The sequence below is a fragment of the Macrosteles quadrilineatus genome, unplaced genomic scaffold (assembly GCF_028750875.1).
Source record: "Macrosteles quadrilineatus isolate MER2022 unplaced genomic scaffold, UCM_ALF_1.0 Scaffold_55__1_contigs__length_795759, whole genome shotgun sequence".
NCBI classification, from domain to species: domain Eukaryota; kingdom Metazoa; phylum Arthropoda; class Insecta; order Hemiptera; family Cicadellidae; genus Macrosteles; species Macrosteles quadrilineatus.
The window spans coordinates 731,549-749,588 of NW_026542648.1; the positions used below are offsets into that span (position 1 = coordinate 731,549).

Sequence of the window (18,040 nt, forward strand, 5' to 3'; positions counted from 1 at the left end):
GAACAAAAGTAATTTTCACATTCTCGTGAGATAGTGGCTAATATCACAGTACTAACACAAACTAAAACAAACCATTAATGTTGTGAGTTTTTTAGACACATAAATTTGGGTAGCACAATATCATTGATTGTTATTAATTGATAAAAATATCACTTAATTGTTGCAGTCATTCTTTAAACCGCTACATTGTGTGCAATAGTTCAGCACAGGCAATTGCCTACAAGATCGGTTTTTGTGTGATGCTTTGTATGTAAATCTGTGAGGTTTTTATGTCATTGTACTCAACAGTCATTGTGTAGTCCTAATGTTCTTTTTGCACACTTGTTAAAGGTATCTAAACACTAAATCTTTGTTGAAACTAATTGTATGAATAGTAAAATGGAAAAAAATTCAAACAAGTCCAAGACAAAAATTTGAAAATATAATGAAGGTTATGTTTTGAAAGTCAGTTCATCAGCTGATTGGATACTAAATTAAATTTGTAACCAATACAGTGTATAGTTATTGTTGAATTATACGAATATTTTTTACTATTCAACTATGAAAAAAATTATTGAATTTGATTGGTATTCAGTTGAATGATAACAAGTTTTCATTAGAACTGCATTTTTATTTTAGTATAAAATCAACATAGTAGATAAAACGGCTTATTTCACTTTGAAGTGGGAACAAATCGATGTGTTGCCGACAGTGAAAGATTATAAACAACACTTTCCGAACGTATTTACCTTTTATAGCGGGAAGTATCTAGGTCAAATTTATAAAACCAATACTTATGGTGTGGGCAGTTTCTTTACAACAAAATTTCAAAAATGCCACTGGCAGTAGATAAATACTAAAACATAAAATACTGGAACTAGGTAATAATGTTTACATTCAAACCAATGCCATATTGCATCATTTTTATGGATAACACAATAGTGTATTTTGTACGCAGGGGCAAAAATTAGGTTTTGCCGACTCAAGATCATTTTTTAAGTTCTAGACAAAGTCGATAACTTAAAACGATCGAGAGCTGCAAAACCCTTTCGGCTGGTGGTATGAACGCTATTTTTCGACACATTATACAAAATTGAAAAAATACTATATATGCACACAACTTCAACTTAAAGGTTATGTGAAGAAATATTTAGAGGAATTAGCAAAAATAATAGTAAATAGTTGCTAGGCAGCGGTGAATATAAAACAAGTCTATTACAATGCATAATAAGGATACTGCTTGTGTATTTTGTACATTAATGTTTTGAGTAATTAAGCGAACAGCTGATTTTCGGCCGTAGGACTGTAAAAACCTGCTCGGCCCCCAAATGACGAGGACGGCTGGCATTTTGGCTCTGTACAGCAATGCGTAGCTTTCAGCCTCCAATTAACATCTGTAAAACGGCTAAAAACAGCATAGTGTGGTGAACAAATATTATACTAACTTACTGTTTGAAGCTTAACTTAATATTTGAACTTACAAGAAAAAAGAATATTATATTTTGTTTGCTATGACTTTTATCATATTTTTTTTTCTTATCATTACGGGCACCAACTTAGGCTCTGAGTTGAAATTTAACAAATCTATAAAGCATTACACATTTTCAACTCATGTGATTTAAATTTTGTTCTTTAACATTCGAAAGTATTGATTTTGTAGGTTTTTAAGTAAGCCAATGTTTGTAATGTAACAGTTAAAAATAATTCAATTCCAAACTATTAGTTGTCTTCCAAAATCAAAAAGGAATATATTCTTTAGAAATTAGGAACATTCTTGGTCTTTACTACTTTGACAAAACTGTATTTAACTTTGTCATGCCAATATATCGTTTTAGCCACTTTTAAATAATTAATTAATTGAGATGTTGCAGTTAAAAGACACAGAAAATGACTGCAAAAAGAAAAGAAACATAAAATGCAGGTCTGTTTGAATGTTTTTTTTTTAATGTGGCAACACAACCGAATAAGCATCTAAGCAGCCAGTGCAACTCCGAGGATCGTGTATCAGATCGGAAACCCCCCCCACCACCGCTCCATGCCGATGGCGTGGCGTCAACCATTACCGCGACGATACGAATTGTAGTCATGAGCCTTGGTGGTGTACTGGATAGCGTGTCGGGCTGATAACCTGAAGATGCCGGGTTCGAATCCCGCTGGTGTCACTAACTTTTTGTCAACATTTTTTTCATATCAGCAGGTTTGGTTGGTTTGGTTAGGTTATGATAGTTATAAAATTGAATTTAAGATATTTATAATTTTATTTTTAGAACAGAACTATTTTTTTCAATTAGTAAACCTTTATTCAAGGTTTTCATTACCAGCAAGATTGGTTAGGTTACGACAGTTTAATTATATTTTATTTAAATTTAACCTGCAAACGATACGTTTTGACAGAAACAGTGATAGAGATAACAATTTTCCGCGAACAGTTAGGCTTTGCTGATGCGCCGGTATGATTCGGAAGCATACGACATGGTGCGGTGGTGGGGGGTGTTCTGATCCACGATCCTCGGAGTTGCACTGGCTGCCTAGACGCTTGTTGTTGCCGAGGTTCTTGGCTACTTTCACAATTCCAAGTAACGAAACAATATTGAGAAAATATTAGAAAAACTTTCTGTAAATATTGTTGATGCAATATTGTTAGATGTTTTACTAGTAATTTCTCAATATTGATAAATATTGTCCTTTATTAAATACAATAATGTTGTTACAATATTATTTACTATTGACAGCAATATTGTGGTAATATTTACTATTATTGTAGCATTTAATTAATGATAAGTGATAACAATTATATGCTGTGAAAATAAAGCAATTATGTGTAACATCTTGGTACAATTTTGTGATTATATTAAAAATGTTATTTTTATTTTGAGAAACTGATGAACATTTTTAAATTTATAAATGATTAATAAACATTTTATATGGAACTTGATACTTTTATAATATGTTTAACTATAAATCATCTTGGGTCGCAGGTTTACTGTAATCGAGGTATAATCACATTCGAAAGTTGTTTATGCACATAAAGACATTTTATAACAAAATGTGTTCGGATTGCTTTAACAATATTTAGTATTTACTATTCAGATGTATTAGTTTTAAAATCACAAAGTTAATTATTAGTTGTCTAATTTTATTAGTAGTAATATTGTTTGGAATGAGTGCACATCTGACTAACATTTGTTTTGAATTAGAGTCATATTTTATTGTTGTGAAAGTTTGCATAAAAACACCAACAATTATTCATTTTTCTCTATATTTTACATCTATATAGTTAATACTAACTAATAAGAGTAACTAAACTATAACAACAGAGATGTTAGCAAAAAAAGTTTTTTTCTGATTTCACTGAGTTTTTTTTAATTTATCTTACGCTTGGTATGTTACGTTTATTAACAAAGTTTGATTATAGTTCGGCCGCTTAGAAAACGACCTGAACGCTAATGCTAAACCAATGCTGGAGGAGGTCACTTTCTAAGCGGCCGAACTATAGTATTGTTTTCTAGGAATTTTTTACTTAGTTATACATTATACTATATTCGATAAAAGCTTACTTTAAATTAGACATGAAATCAGTAATTTCATGATAAGTCTATAATTTATACAATTTTGTAACTCAATAATTTCTTATGAATTTTATTACAGTTCTTATGAGTGTCTACAAAGAAATTGGAGGTTCCATCTACAACAATGCATTGTTAAAAGATTCATTACCTGATGATCGTTCTATGTGGCTTTTTTGGTTGTGTCAAGTCCTATTTTTATAACCATCCCTGTAAGATTGACTTACGTGTTAAGGCAATAAGCTTAGTTAAATATTTGTCTTTGATAAATTTATTGTAAAATGGCTCACGAGTATAAAAATCATGCTTTATTCGTCAACATTCAATGTGATTTTATATGGTCACTTGCTGGATTTGAGGGGAGGCAATGTGTTTGTGTAAAGGCCCGTTTTGCCAGAAGCGTCTGGTGCGTCCGACGCTCAGCGATGATCGCTCTCAGCGTCTATCGCTCGGGCCTATTTTGCCAGAAGCGTCTGTTCCTTGCGATTATTTGATCAATAAGTGGTTTACTTTGGTGGCAAAAGGAGTGTTTCTGAAAATGACCTGTAAAAAGCAAATAGTAAAGTATTGGTTAGCTGAGGAATTACACGATGATGAGATATTAGAAATGTTGTGCAAACCTTGGGAAGAAGTGCGTACTATGTTTTAAAAGAGGCCTGAAGAGGGATATTTTAAATTGTTAATTGAAAATCACATAACAATTGACTTAACAGTCGTGTGCTGAAATGGCTTCAATCGGTTTTTCATCTTCTTCACTATTGAATCCCCACTTTGTTTGTGACATGTCACTAAACTTAAAAACACAACTTATTTAAGGAAACAAAAGTTAAGTCAACAACTAAACACGTGCTTATTCCAGTAATAATCGCTAGCGACTGCGTCTCCGTCTGCTCCAGGAGCAGTGGTTCGCGTCAGACGCTGGCGGTTGTAGCGATAGACGCTTCTGGCAAAATAGACTAACCTAAAACAATGCAAAGCAGTGGGCAGCGATTGACGCGGAGCGATAGACGTTGAGCGTCAGACGCACGAGACGCTTCTGGCAAAACGGGCCTTAATATTGCACCGTCACAGATTTGGTGAGCATTGTGATTTTGTTGTGATGAAGCTTAATAATTCTACTTTGGCTTTTGTGTTTAACAAGTATTTCTTATTTGGTGGATAGGATTTTAACCTTAGCCGGAAAAATCAGGGATCAATTTCAGAGGACACAGTGGAATGGGGTTCCAATACCTCTCTTTCATAGACAAAATTTCATGAAATTTAGATGACTTGCAAATGCAGGGTTTTATTCCAGGGAAACGTAGTGTAACTGTAAACCAATACAGTAGACTCCCTCTTATCCGGAAACCTTTTAACCGGACTACACTCAGAAGTGACATCTCTTTATCCGGATAATTTTTATCAGCACAACGGTTTAACTGGACTAGATCGGCAGGAAGTGAGCGGTACTGAAAGAACTATTCTTGTGGAAAAGATTTGAAACTAGTTATCACGTGTCTAAATACAATGCTCTCATAAATTTAAGTCAAATACTGTATACAGTATGCACTTAAACGGTCCGATTTAACAAATTTTTGGAGACGTTGGTTTAACCGGAAAAACTGTTATCCGGACTGGCCTTGGTCCCGAGGAGTCTGGATAAGAGGGAGTCTACTGTATTTCTCTTTTGTAGATAAAATTTCATAAGTTAAAATATTATTTTGATGGATACTGAGGCTGCAAGCTACTGTCTTTTTGTTGTAATATAGCAGAATTGTTTATGGGATGAGGGAATCAGAGCTATAAATGATGGTGAGGAGGATAGCTGGCGTTACGATTCAGTTCTGGGATATTAAATTTTAGACGTCAAGCAATGGGATGCGTATGCGTCTTGTATTCAACTTCAAATTTACTGGTTCTTTCAGTGTTAGTTCCTTCATCATTGACTGTGGTTCATAATGTCAGAAAATGTGTTATTTAGTCATCACAACAATCCAACAAACTCACAAAGCTCACATCTTTCTTGTTCTATTTATATTCAGAGTTTTTGCAGTTGGCAACTTCTCGTTTAACGTGTTAATTTTAAATGCCAACCCCACCTCAACTTGAACTACTCCCTATCCTAAATGTAGGTTTCTTTGTCCGACTCTGTACAATGAGCTGTCTTATCTGAAATTACTACTAGTTTTCTGTTAGTCTGTTTATCGAGTGTATTGTATAAGGTGTAATGTTGATTTTGTTTGTTTACTTATATGACAACCAGTTACAGGGTGATTTGTAGTGGGGGGAGCCAGTGAGCTTAACTCCAAAAGTTTATCGCTTGATGCTCGGTAAGTATCTTATTTGGCCAAGGTTAACATTTGCTAGTCAGTAACTGAGAAATACTCACAAGTCATCGTAGTACATGAGATTGTGGTAGTGAATGTTTCTCAGAGTGTTAGACACGGTGTCTGATTGTTTTAAACGTTGGATTTCAGTTTAAAAATCTTTACAGATTCATTGCATGTTTGAAAAGTCCTCGGCTTGATGCTTATTATTCATTTATTTTCTGACCTGATAATTTTTTTAAATCATGGGATGGCTCTGCATAGATTTGGTAATACTACTTCCACCTACTGTATCTTTCAGTGAACCGTTTTCATCACGAAATTGTAATGACGTGTTACAAAAAAATCCTTTTGGCAAATGCCGATTTGTATCAGCCGAGATTTATTTCTTCCGACCATTTTATTGCCTTCAAAGTTCGTTAAACAAAAAGTCTGCTTATTATCCAAGGTCGATTACTACGGACTCGGATTCAAGGGAGGCTTCTATATAGAAAGGAATGAAAAATGGAAGGGAGGAATTCATCTTCCATATAACTGGATAAAAAGGTGTAGCTGCTGCCATTTCGGTAAGTTAGTGACTTTTCAAAGCTTAGAAACGAAACTTGCATGCCCAGTTTTGCATGGTCAATTAAATATCAGAAATATTTGAGCTAAAAAAAAATCAATTTTGTTTGCAGAAAATGAATGAAAGTATAAAACCTTTTAGGTGTTGGTTTTGCAGGTTTGCTTGGTTTTTGATAGCTTATATAACACAGTATGCTAACAATAACGTGTGTGTTTGAACAGGCTGCTTTAGATGGAAACCAGAAGTTTTCCCAGGAGGGTCAGCTGATAATGATACGGTACTCAACTTATCCAGAGAACACACATCGACTTCTGCCTGTGATTTGTCTATTACAAGTGTCAGTTTACCAGCATCATCGTCTGTCAGCAGTTCACAGTCTACTTCATTTGAGCCGGCTCCTACGGTTTCAAAGAGTCAGTGTTCAGTTTCCAAAAGCAATTTCTCAATACTGAATTTAACAAAAGATTGTGTGAAACACACCAGCTCGGTTATCAAACAAGAGAATGAGTCTGATCCCCTTCCCCCTGATACAGCGGAGACCATCGCACAAGAAGTGGAGTGCTCTCCTCAGCGTCCGGCGTCTAGAGACAGTTGTTGTGTGGAAAACACTCAAGACTCTGTCGCGTCAGCTGCTGACTCTGAACACACCAAAGGAGTTGAGGGTTCTGGTTAGTCATTTCAACATTACCACTAGTAGTCTATAATGTACTATTGCTACTTTCAACATTGGAGTGTATACATAGTGCTTGAAAGTGTGCTATAGTACAACAAAAAGAAGTAAAATAATATGCAGCTTTGTTTTAATAGTATAAACTTTAAAAATGCAAAAGCAAAAATGTATCCTTCATGTAAGGAAGTAATGTCTAAATCTTAACTGGTAAATTTCCAAACTATTCTACTATTGTCAATTAATTTCAAATGTATCTAAAACTCAGTTCCGTTCCATGGTTTCAGTATTTTTTATATTCTGTATTGAATGTAACTAACATAGTGCTAATACAAGTGTATTTATGGTTTCTGTTTTTGTTTTCAAACCTTACACCCTGGAAATCACAATGCAAATGCACTGTTATGTTATGTAGCTTTGAGAGATAATGGATCACTTGTGTACATTGTTGACCTTAGCTTTAGCTAATGCAAGCTGCTACCAAAGTCTGTAATTGAGTGTGTAGTTAAAGTTTATTCCTGGCATTCTGCCAAAGGTCTATATTTTTAACTTTATTTTGTACTTCAAAGGGGAACTTGAACACATCTAATTCAGATTACTTAGGGTATTTGTTAAAGAAATAACGATACGTGTCAAAATAGTAGTCAAAGTTCCAGTTATCAACTAACTTGGTCAATATTGATGATGTATTATCATCAAAAGAGCCAAACTCAATCTTTCAGTTTATTTTTAAAACTAATTTGAGTACATAAAACAAAGTATACCTTGAAAACAAAATATCAACTACTTATAAGGAATTGATGAATGAAATGGTTTCATGAAAAGTAAAATTTATTACTGGTGTAAATATTGTACAATAATATGTATAATCCTGCATTACAGCGATGGACCATGGTTACAATTCAGAGACCAATGATGAAATTCAGAGTGACCAAGAAGAGAGTTACAAAAAAGTGAAAAGGAAACCTGGAAGACCACGAAGTTTACACAAAAAGGACAAAGTAAAAGGTATTGTTTCTACCCAAAATATAAATTAAATTATTCCTTTTTATCATGAAGATTGTTTGATTTTTATCATGATGAGGATTGTGCAGAAGTGAATTTAAGGATTTGAACCCATGGTCTGAAAGTAAGTTGCAGGAATTTTAAAATGGGTTGCATCCCAGTTCCTGATGTTCACGATTTTCTAATGCCTGTTGAAAAACAGTGGATAAGTGTGTGAATGTGTGCCTGATAGTTTACCCTGATGCTGTTCGACAGAATTTCTTATGTTCTGTTAAAAAATATTATATATTATATTTTACCAAGAATTTGACTTCCTAATGTGGTCAAACCCCTAAACTTAAAATATAAGAGACCTCCGTTTTATCCGAGAGTGTCAGTAATCGAGGTAGTCTTGGTCTCAACAACCTCGGTTAATCGAGAGTTTATCGTAGTGCTTGTTCAGTTTATGGCTTGAAAAAACGTTCAACAAAATTCATTTTTAATTCAAATGTGTTTTAATTACGTGTAAATTTGCTGTGGTGACGTCAACATTGTGATCATCTTCCGAGGTCATAATAAAATGAGGGAACATCATCCGTGGTTACGGCAAAATCAATTACAGCTCAACAGTTTTTGGCTCGAACTGATCTCTCAGGCCATCTGATGACCCATCCCATTCTAAACATTTGGGGACCTACAGACACCTAGTAAAAAGGTACGCTTGGAAAACCAGGTTTTGCTGCCGGAGAATTTGTGTTGATTTTCCCCAGGAGTTAAGTGGCCACTCTGTTACGTGTTGTCTGTAGTGCCACAATATACTCATGATAAACAATGTATCTGTCCTCAGGTAAGGTGGGTAGAGTTTGGGAATTTATACGTGATCTAATCATGGACCCAAAATACAACCCCAAAGTGATCTCATGGGAAGATCGAGAGAAAGGGTTGTTTCGCTTTCGAAGCGGAGACCAAGTTGCCAAGCTGTGGGGCTGCAAGCGGGGAAACCCTCGCATGAACTTTGAAAACTTCAGTAGATCCATCAGGTTTGTGAGAAATAAAACAGTCGAATAGTCAAACTGGCATTGATTGGAAACTGAACTAGGCAAGATTGAAATGCCGAAGTTTTTTTTTTTGTCCTAAGACGCTAGGCACGAGCCCGGGATTGTTTTTCACATTACTTTAGGCTAGACCTAGGGGTTGCGGCATTATCACTTAAATAAAATCATTGGTGATTTGGCGGGATTTGAACCCAGGACCCCAGGGACAGAAGTCTTGTGCTCTAACCACTACACCATCTCGCTCCCCAATGCCATGAAATGCCATAGTAAAACTATTAATAAAACAACTAAGATAGTTGTGCTTTTACTGAGAGTAGACAAAGGGATATTACTACGCTGCCATCTGATTGCGGATTTCTTTATTTTGTAATTTAGGTAAAATTTTATAAATGAGTTTATTTTTCAATAACGTTTTTGGATAGTGATTTTTCTAGATGTTTTAGTACAGTATTTACAATTCAAGAAAAGTATTTATGCTAACCTTGAAAATGTGTATTTTCTTTTAATCGTTGCCGAGTACGCACGCACCAAAATGTACGAGATCGGCGCGCGCCTAGCGGCGTCATAACGAAACGTTCTTTACTTTCTGGATAGCCTGAGTAGTACACGTCACATAGTACAGTATAAAAAAGTATTGATTATTTCTTTTTGTAAATGTTGAAAAGCCTCTACCACTTTATGATATTCTCGTTTCTTTGCAGGCAAAACTACAAGAAAGGTTACTTGTTGCCGGTGGAGAAGATTCGTCTGGTGTACCAGTTCGGGCCTCGCTCCACGGGTTGGCGTCCGGGTGATCCCCCCACTAAACCCGTCACTCTCCCCTCCAACACCCCCTCCCCCTCCGCCGCGGCTGCTACCACTACTGTTGCTCAATAGATTGTACCCCCCCCCTTTGTAGTGGCTGCAAAGGCTTATTTATGGTGTTACTTAGTGTTTAATGTATTTTTTATAAATTTGTTATTCTATATGTTAAATGTCTTAATTTATTTGAATCTTATAACAAATTGACTTGATAGACAAGTATAAAAATGTAATGGTTTCAGTTAAATTCTGGAACGTATAAAAAGCGGAATGAAAATATTCAATAATTAGAATATTTTAAAAGCTTGGTTAAAAAATGAAAGCAACAACTTTATCACTGAAACTCGTTATTTATTTCTTATTACGTTTATGTTGATAATTTACTGTTTTGCTTGAATGTTAAATGCTAGAAAGTTGTAAATAAACGGTTTACTATTACGGTTTAAATATTTCTAAAATTTTATTATATATGTAAATTGTTGTTGATATGGAGATGTAGGTATTTTATTATATAGCCTACCTAGTTTATATTTTTGTATGAAGATACTTTGTAAGAGTAATTTTATAGTTAGTAAGTATAAATTAAATAGGCCCAATTATTCCCTTGAAAATATAATTTTGTGAAGTTTGTTTACAGATAGTGTAGTTATTTGAGGAACAAGGCCCATTTACTACAGGGTTTGTTAGATTTAACGTTTGAGGTCCACTACCACCTGAGTGACTTGAGTCTTGTGTGCTGATGTGTTTTGAGCACAAATTGAAATTAACCTTAAATACTCACTGGAGCATAGTTTGTTTTTCATGGCTTATCTTGTATAATGAGTTTTTCACTTTAACACGTTTGCTGTACTATTCTCTGTCACTTGCATGAGTGTTTGTATGCTTGAACATCATACAATACGTCAAATACACTTATAATTATTGTTGAGCAAATCAAAAAACGAAGTAAAGTTAAGTTGATTTTAACAACTGCTGTCCAAAGTTATGTAAAACCAGTAAAGAAAGAGATTACGTTACGATAGTGAACATCTATCCTCAACAGATTAAACGTTGGTTAAAAATTAAGAGCTTTATCTGTAGAAATTATGGTCAATGATAAAAATAAAAACGTGTGTATATTAAGTTTGATAAGCCTCGCGCTTTGTAGGAGGAGCCTTAACACTTTTTCCAGGATCAACTTGCTTGTTGTGAATCAGTAGAAAGGCACCTAGTGCCTTTTTATTAAACAAACTGAAACATAGGAACAGCATTCAGGGCGTCTTAAATAAGTATTGCTTTATAAACTGTGGATTTGTCCTTCAAAAGTGTATTCTTTTGTGGCATGGTAAAAAGGTTGGGACCACAATAATGCATATGTTGAGTTTGTGTATATGTGTTAATTTCTCAGGGTAAAAAAGTCAAACCTTAAAAATGTTTGTCACTAAGATAAATTAAAATCCCTCAGGTAAAGGTGAAAACTATTAATATATTTAGACACTTTTAAAAACTTATACTGTAATAACTTTATATAATATTTTTCTTGTTATTTTATTTTCTGATCTTTATCTTAGAAACAAAATTAACAGTCTGCTTTACCTATCAGCTACAACCCATTTATAGGACTACATAAATGGATTATCAATATGACATCATAATTCATAACACGATGCACATTAGCTTTTCCCATTCTTCAGTAGAATTTATTTTGTCTTTCTTCAACTTTTCTTAATAAGTGTAAGATTCATTTTCATTAGATAAAAACAATGTGTATAACCGCTTTAACACATTTGTGATAGCTTCAAAAGTGAAACTGTTTTAAAAGCATGTGCAGCATTTAATTGTTTTTGTAGTTTAGTTTGGTTTCAACAATAATAATTATTCTCTTTAATTAACACTGCTATTTTTTAAAGGATGATTAGATTTTAGTTCACTTTTTTGACACTGGGGCACTAGTCTTCACAGGATGTATCTCTTTAACTTGATAATGTAAAACTCTTCAAAGTTAACATTGTTTTTTTAAAAACACAGTACACCAAGTCAATGTTACTTAAATTTTCATGGGCTTCTTTAAACCTTTAAAGTGCCTAAAAACCATATTTTCACATGTATTTGTCTCCTTTTACTGTTTTAACAGTAGTTTGTAAATTAGGTTTTCCACCCATAACAATGGCACTAATATCAGGGGCGGTGCCTTATAGCTTTCCTTTTGAAAATTATTATCTTCATTAATTAGTTTTGGAATAAAGTAGGAAATGTATGTTTCAAGCACTTGCATGTCAATTATTATTGGGTTTTAACAGTTTAACTTGGGTTGATATGTATAAATGTTTGAAAATACATTTACGCATGGTATTTAAATACTAAATTAGATAATGTTAATGTTATTGCAAGATTTTATAAATAAAGTAAAGTGCTGTTTAGTCTCTTACAGTATATTTACAAATTGAGCTTTTAAACAGCACAAGGCCTATTTAAGAATCACTGGATTTCGATAAAGTGTAATTTAATTTTGCTTCCTATTAAACCTTAATTTTTTGTATATGAGTAAAAACTCCTTCAGTCTTATAGTTAAATGATTGTTTGAAATTTTAAATATTTTATAGCAAAGATGTTTGCTAGTAGGAAAACGGTCATAAAAAATTGCAAAAGTAAACATAGATAGGCTACTAGATAGATATTATATTCTTTCAATATATGTACAATTCCATTTTTTTTTATCATTGCTAATACGTAGCCCTATGTCTTAAACTCAAACTTTAAAAATCTGGTCCTAAATGTAAAACTTTATTACATCAAAAATTATAGAAAAGGCAATTAGTATATTTAGGCTATGTTTTGCGTTTGTTATTAGCTTTGAAAATCTAAAAAGGCAAACGATTTATATTATCTTAGCCTATATTGCCATGTAAACTGAAGGGTTTTATTTTTTTAAATTGTATTGTAACTCCAATTAAATTCTATATTCTTCGATCTTTTTCTGTAAATGTTGCTACATAATGTCATTAATGTCTGTGATCGTCTTAGCATTGGTCATTGTCATAGGTTCTCCGGAATACCAGAACGTGATTTTTAATATTTTTCAAATGAATTTTAGCTTTTGTTGTGAACATGTTTTCCTTAGTCGATGGTTCTTTAATGTATCTGTTCCACAGCTATTGTATTTTCTGTGTGCAATTTCACCCATAACATGTTATAGACTAGTAAGCCTAAACTGGCGAGCACATAAGCAGACAGTGAAGCCAAATTAATGTACCAATATTATTGTGTTAGGCCTATCGCAAATGTTTAATTGTGAAATGCTCAAAGAAGTACCATGACTGTTAAATGTAGTTTTGGGAATCGGCACACTCATCAAGCACTGGTGACTGTTACACACTTACTTATGCTAAATGTTGTGTTATAACGCCCTCACTAGAGTAGGAACCCTCACTAGAGTAGGAAACACCCCTTACCTCACTGTTGGTTATCTTCATCTGCTCAAGAATATTTAATATAGTCCTTAAACTTTAAACACATTGAAGGTAAATATTGCTATTTGGCACTTTACTTCTGTTCTCCATTTATTTTGATTTTTATTCAACAGTATTGGGGTGAAATATAAATTCAATGGTCACTTTTTCGGCACAATATAGAAAATACATGTTCTTTTTATCTAATAGAAAATAAAATATTTTCAGTAATTGATTTAAAATAATACAATTTGTTTAAGCTGGAATTACTGAAATTCACACCACTCACAATTTTAGGAATAATATGAGTTACAATTTGAGATACAATTTTTCTAACCCTAACATTTTGTGCTAATTTTAAAGTAGGCTGTAGGAAAGTTACTCTCAGAGTTTGCAAGACAGTGAGATATTTTACCTGCAATGTGTTTTTACAGAGAAGTGAGGTAAAGAGGAAACTTGCTTATAGGACAACCGTGCTCTTTCAGCTCTTGTGTGTTGTGCCAAAAATATACTTGTGACAAGCAAGGAAGAGCCCTGCTAGCACTGTGCGGATATTCCTTTTACACAGGGCACAGGGTCTTCCTCCAACGTCAGCGTTGTAGAACATGAGGACATTGACATTGCCCTAGACACCACTTAAGTTAACCATTGAATTTTTCCTTACCTTACTTCTCTGTGGTTTAATATAGTAAAGTATGTACTTCTTGATTTCTGCTTTATAGTGAATAAAGAGTGCTCAAGTCTCTACCAATCTGTACCAAATGAGTGGTTTTTGTAGATGTGATATTCTATTTCAAGAGATAAATCAAATATTTTTGTAAATTTATAAAGTAAACATTGTTTTTATTATTATTTCTATACTTTGAGAAATGTTAAAATACTGGTAAAATGGATATTGTGTTGATATCTTGTAAAGTAAATTGTTAACCTTCATAAACATCGAATGTGTATTTTACAAGTTAAAAATTTATAAATTTACTCCAGCCATCAAAAAAATCCATTTTGCTAGTTATTGAATATACTTAAAATAAAAATATAATTGGTAACTTTTGATGAACTATATATCTGCTTCTAGTTCAACAGCACATGTTAACTAGTTTCACAAAATAAATACTTGGAATACATAAAAATTTTATTTCTACCTGTAAATCTCAGTAAGCGTGTGTTGTTTGTATTTTTCATAGTAATGCATAGTCCGGATGTGACCATAGGTCTAGTTAATGCCAACATAAATTCTTGTGTTTATAATTGTTGTATCTCTATGAAAGTTTGTACCAGTTTTTGCAAGGTTGTATCCTATATGTTAGTAGCTATGTGTTCTTCAATTGAAACTGTTGATGGCATCTATATGGATTTAATGTTTCATCTGATTCTTTTATCGATAGAATCATATCAGTGTTTGGGCCTATCGCCTACTTCCTCCCCTAAATAAACAATTAATTGTTTGCCATAACAGCATTCCAAGTCATTGAAATAAATATACTTTGAAAGAAAATCATATTGTTAAAAAGTGTTGTCATACAAGGTGATCTTCTGAGTCCATCCTGTTTCTTTATTTAATTTTAAAGCAATAAAATGAAAACTTCATAAAGCAAGGAAGACTGACAAACCAACAGTTTTAGAAATGATTGCTTAGTTGTTCACCGTGAAATACTTTACTTTGCCTGTTTAAGACTGAAAATAATAAGAGATCTTGGAAGTGCCATGTTGTGGGGTACTGCTTAAAGTCTTCATCTAATTGTTGTTATAAACAAGGTGTCTATTCTGATTTGCGTTATTGAGAATTTGATTTTTCTATCAGTGTTTTTATTCTTAGTAATTTTAGAATAAATGTTTTTACCAGTTTTCATATAAAGAACATTACCGATATTTTGTACTTGCAGTATTGTATTGCAATTTAAAAAAATATATTTATTTCTAGTTTTTTCATAGTTTTCTACATTCTAATTAGAGACATCAGGAATAGATGCCTTGCGTGGTTTGTGTGCACATTAAATGATTTCATAATTCTGTAGGCAGTGCTAATGTAGTTAATTATTAATATATTTACAATTAAGTGTTTTCTTTTATAATGTGTAATATCTGGACCGATACAGGGTATTTAGTGGAAACTAGTAAAAATACTGTAATCAATTATCAATGTTTTTAATCACACTTCCCCTATAAGTAGTTTCAGAAACCTAAAGAAATAACAAATTGCATTAGTAAGTTATTTAATTTAATTTTACAAACCATAATATTACATTTAATGACTATACAGTTTAAAAAAATATATATACTGTTTCTCTGGATGTTTTTTTTTTATTGTTTTCTGTTAAGGACATTGATCGTCAAAATGTTTCCAAAGTTCTCAATACTTTGTTGGATGAACAGAGGTCAATAAATTAAAGTAAGCTAAAACATCGTACCTAATCTTCTCAGATATATATTTTTATTTCTTTGTGATTTTCAAAATATTGAATGTACTTTAAGAAGAAGCTATACCAATATGTTACAATTTCTGTTATGATATGAAAAGACCAAATAAAGTCTCGTGACCTGAAGCTCGAAGTAAGTAATATTTTCTGTAGACTAAACATAAGTAAATTTTCATTTTAATGACGGGAGAAAGTATGTGCCAGTTCTTTGGTGGTATCTGTTCTCAATGTTGTTGTATTGTTGAATGTATATATGTATTTATTTCATTTCAAGTAAGTCTACTTTGAATGACTGTACTTGAGAATGACCAATAAAATTTTCTATTGTCTGAATGGGTCTATTTTGTTTTTAATTGGCCCATTTATTTCTAAGGAGTCATTTTAGGGAAAACTCGAAAATATAGGTTTTCTAAATAGGCTAGGTGTGAACATATGCAGTCAATTTTACTATTCTTAATGCCAAAGTCTAGTTCAGCATATGCTATGAGTGATAGTGAAAAAAACTCAATATTCAGGATTTTTTTCAGATGAAGTGTTTAGATTGCTTTACCAGAAAAATTATAGCCTAGTTCAGATGTTTTTAAATACATTGTAAAAGGCTACATAATATACTAATACTTTGTCTCAGTAGAATACTTAAACACTTAGACACTGCTTCCCAACCAACCCGCCTAACAACTAGAGCTAAGTATGAGCTTGGTTGGGAAGTGACTGTGTTTTCAAGCACTTTCTCATGTGCTGAGCAAGTATGTCCCCGAAGCACTGCCGTCCTACTCTCTCACTCAAGGGCAAAAATTGTGCGTCCCAACTCTGCACTCTCTGATCCGCTTCTTCCATCATCTTTCCCCCAAAGGATCACGGTGCTAAACTGGCAGGCTTCTTTACTGAACCAATTTTTTGTCCACTATTTTAATACTAATTTCTCTCTATCCCCTGACTCAAAAATGTACCTGCAACTATCCTTTTCTCAGTTTTACTTTCATTTCCCTATCTAATCAACCCTAAGTCAAGGTGGAACAGCATACGCCGAGGACTGCATCCAAGCTAGTATGTGGACTGCTGGATACTAGGCGACCTCCAGTTTCAAGCAGCCTTCCTTGGGCAAGCAGGGCTCTGCCCGGGGCGACTCTTCATTCCCTTGTTACTCGTGGGATCATTCATCTGAGGTGGCTACAAGGCCCCAAGATGTTATCCCTCGAGAGCATAACGTTCCCTCACAAGAGGTGCCCCCGTCTCAGGGAGGGGATGCCATGACACTATCAGAGGAGGAAGGCCTCCTCAACGACGAGGACTACAGCCTTGTTTAGGGGCAGCTTAGCCCTAGGATATATCCCAATTGTTGGAGGGAAGCAAGGGAGGTATTTCTCTTGAAAAAAGAGGGAGAGACCCAGCCCAGCCAAAGTCCCACAGGTCTATATACCTTTCGTCTTTCATGTTAAAGACAATGGAAAAAGTAACTAACCGTCACACTAGAGACGATTACTTAGAAGAAGTATCCTCAGTGGATGTCATCATGCGTTTGTGAAGGGCAAATCAACTTCAACGGCCCTAAGTATCCTAGTGGCAAAGATTGAAGACACCCTAAAACAATAGGAATTCCTAGCAGGGATCTTCATGGAACGGTGCACTGATTTCGAGCACTCACTGAAGCGGCAGTAATAGGATCGCTAATCCTGTGGTGATTTCGAGCATGGGACCTCCAGGTCTGGAAGGACAATGCATCTAACTGTTCATTGATGAAATAGAACATCTATCATTGGTTTTGGATCCTAGGTAGCCTAAATAGGTGTTCACAGTCTGAGTTAACAAAAACGTACTACTGTATTATAAATTTAAGTAATATGGTTCAATTTTAGTTTTTAATTAAATTGTGCGCGTGAAACCATTTTAAGGTATTTTCAAAGAACCAACATTATATCTTTTGCATACTGACCCCGTTGCAAGTCATGGGTATAGTGCCTACTTGTGAGTATAAATGTCTAAATCAAAATTTATTCAAACGAGTTCGTGAACAAGCATGATCTGACGATGGGGACGGAGAACTATGGTGGTTTTAAAGGGTAAATTTGGGTTCCGTTTCCCTATTACTCTTTACACAATTTTCAAAAGTATTTTTTTATGGTTAAAATTTCAAATTATTCAAATTGAAAATTGATTCAAATAATTTAATTTATACGACAAAAATTCAAAACATCGTAAATCTAAAACTCTCAAGTTATTCTTTTGCATAATAGGTTAACTGTTGTAGTTTGCTTGTTTTTGGAAATATTCG

At 33.7% G+C, this 18,040-nt stretch overlaps 1 protein-coding gene across 2 annotated transcripts in view; it reads left to right on the forward strand.

Annotated features, from left to right (window-relative positions):
- LOC128981898 (protein C-ets-2-like) overlaps positions 1–16,101 on the forward strand; it is a 68,903-nt gene extending 52,802 nt beyond the window's left edge. For both annotated transcript variants that reach the window (XM_054400887.1, XM_054400886.1), the window contains 4 exons: positions 6,638–7,084; positions 7,966–8,091; positions 8,915–9,107; positions 9,824–16,101. In XM_054400887.1, coding sequence (XP_054256862.1) covers positions 6,638–7,084; positions 7,966–8,091; positions 8,915–9,107; positions 9,824–9,998 — 941 coding nt within the window. In that variant the 3' untranslated portion in view covers positions 9,999–16,101. The remainder of the gene's footprint in view (positions 1–6,637; positions 7,085–7,965; positions 8,092–8,914; positions 9,108–9,823) is intronic.
- Positions 16,102–18,040: the final 1,939 nt, after the last annotated feature.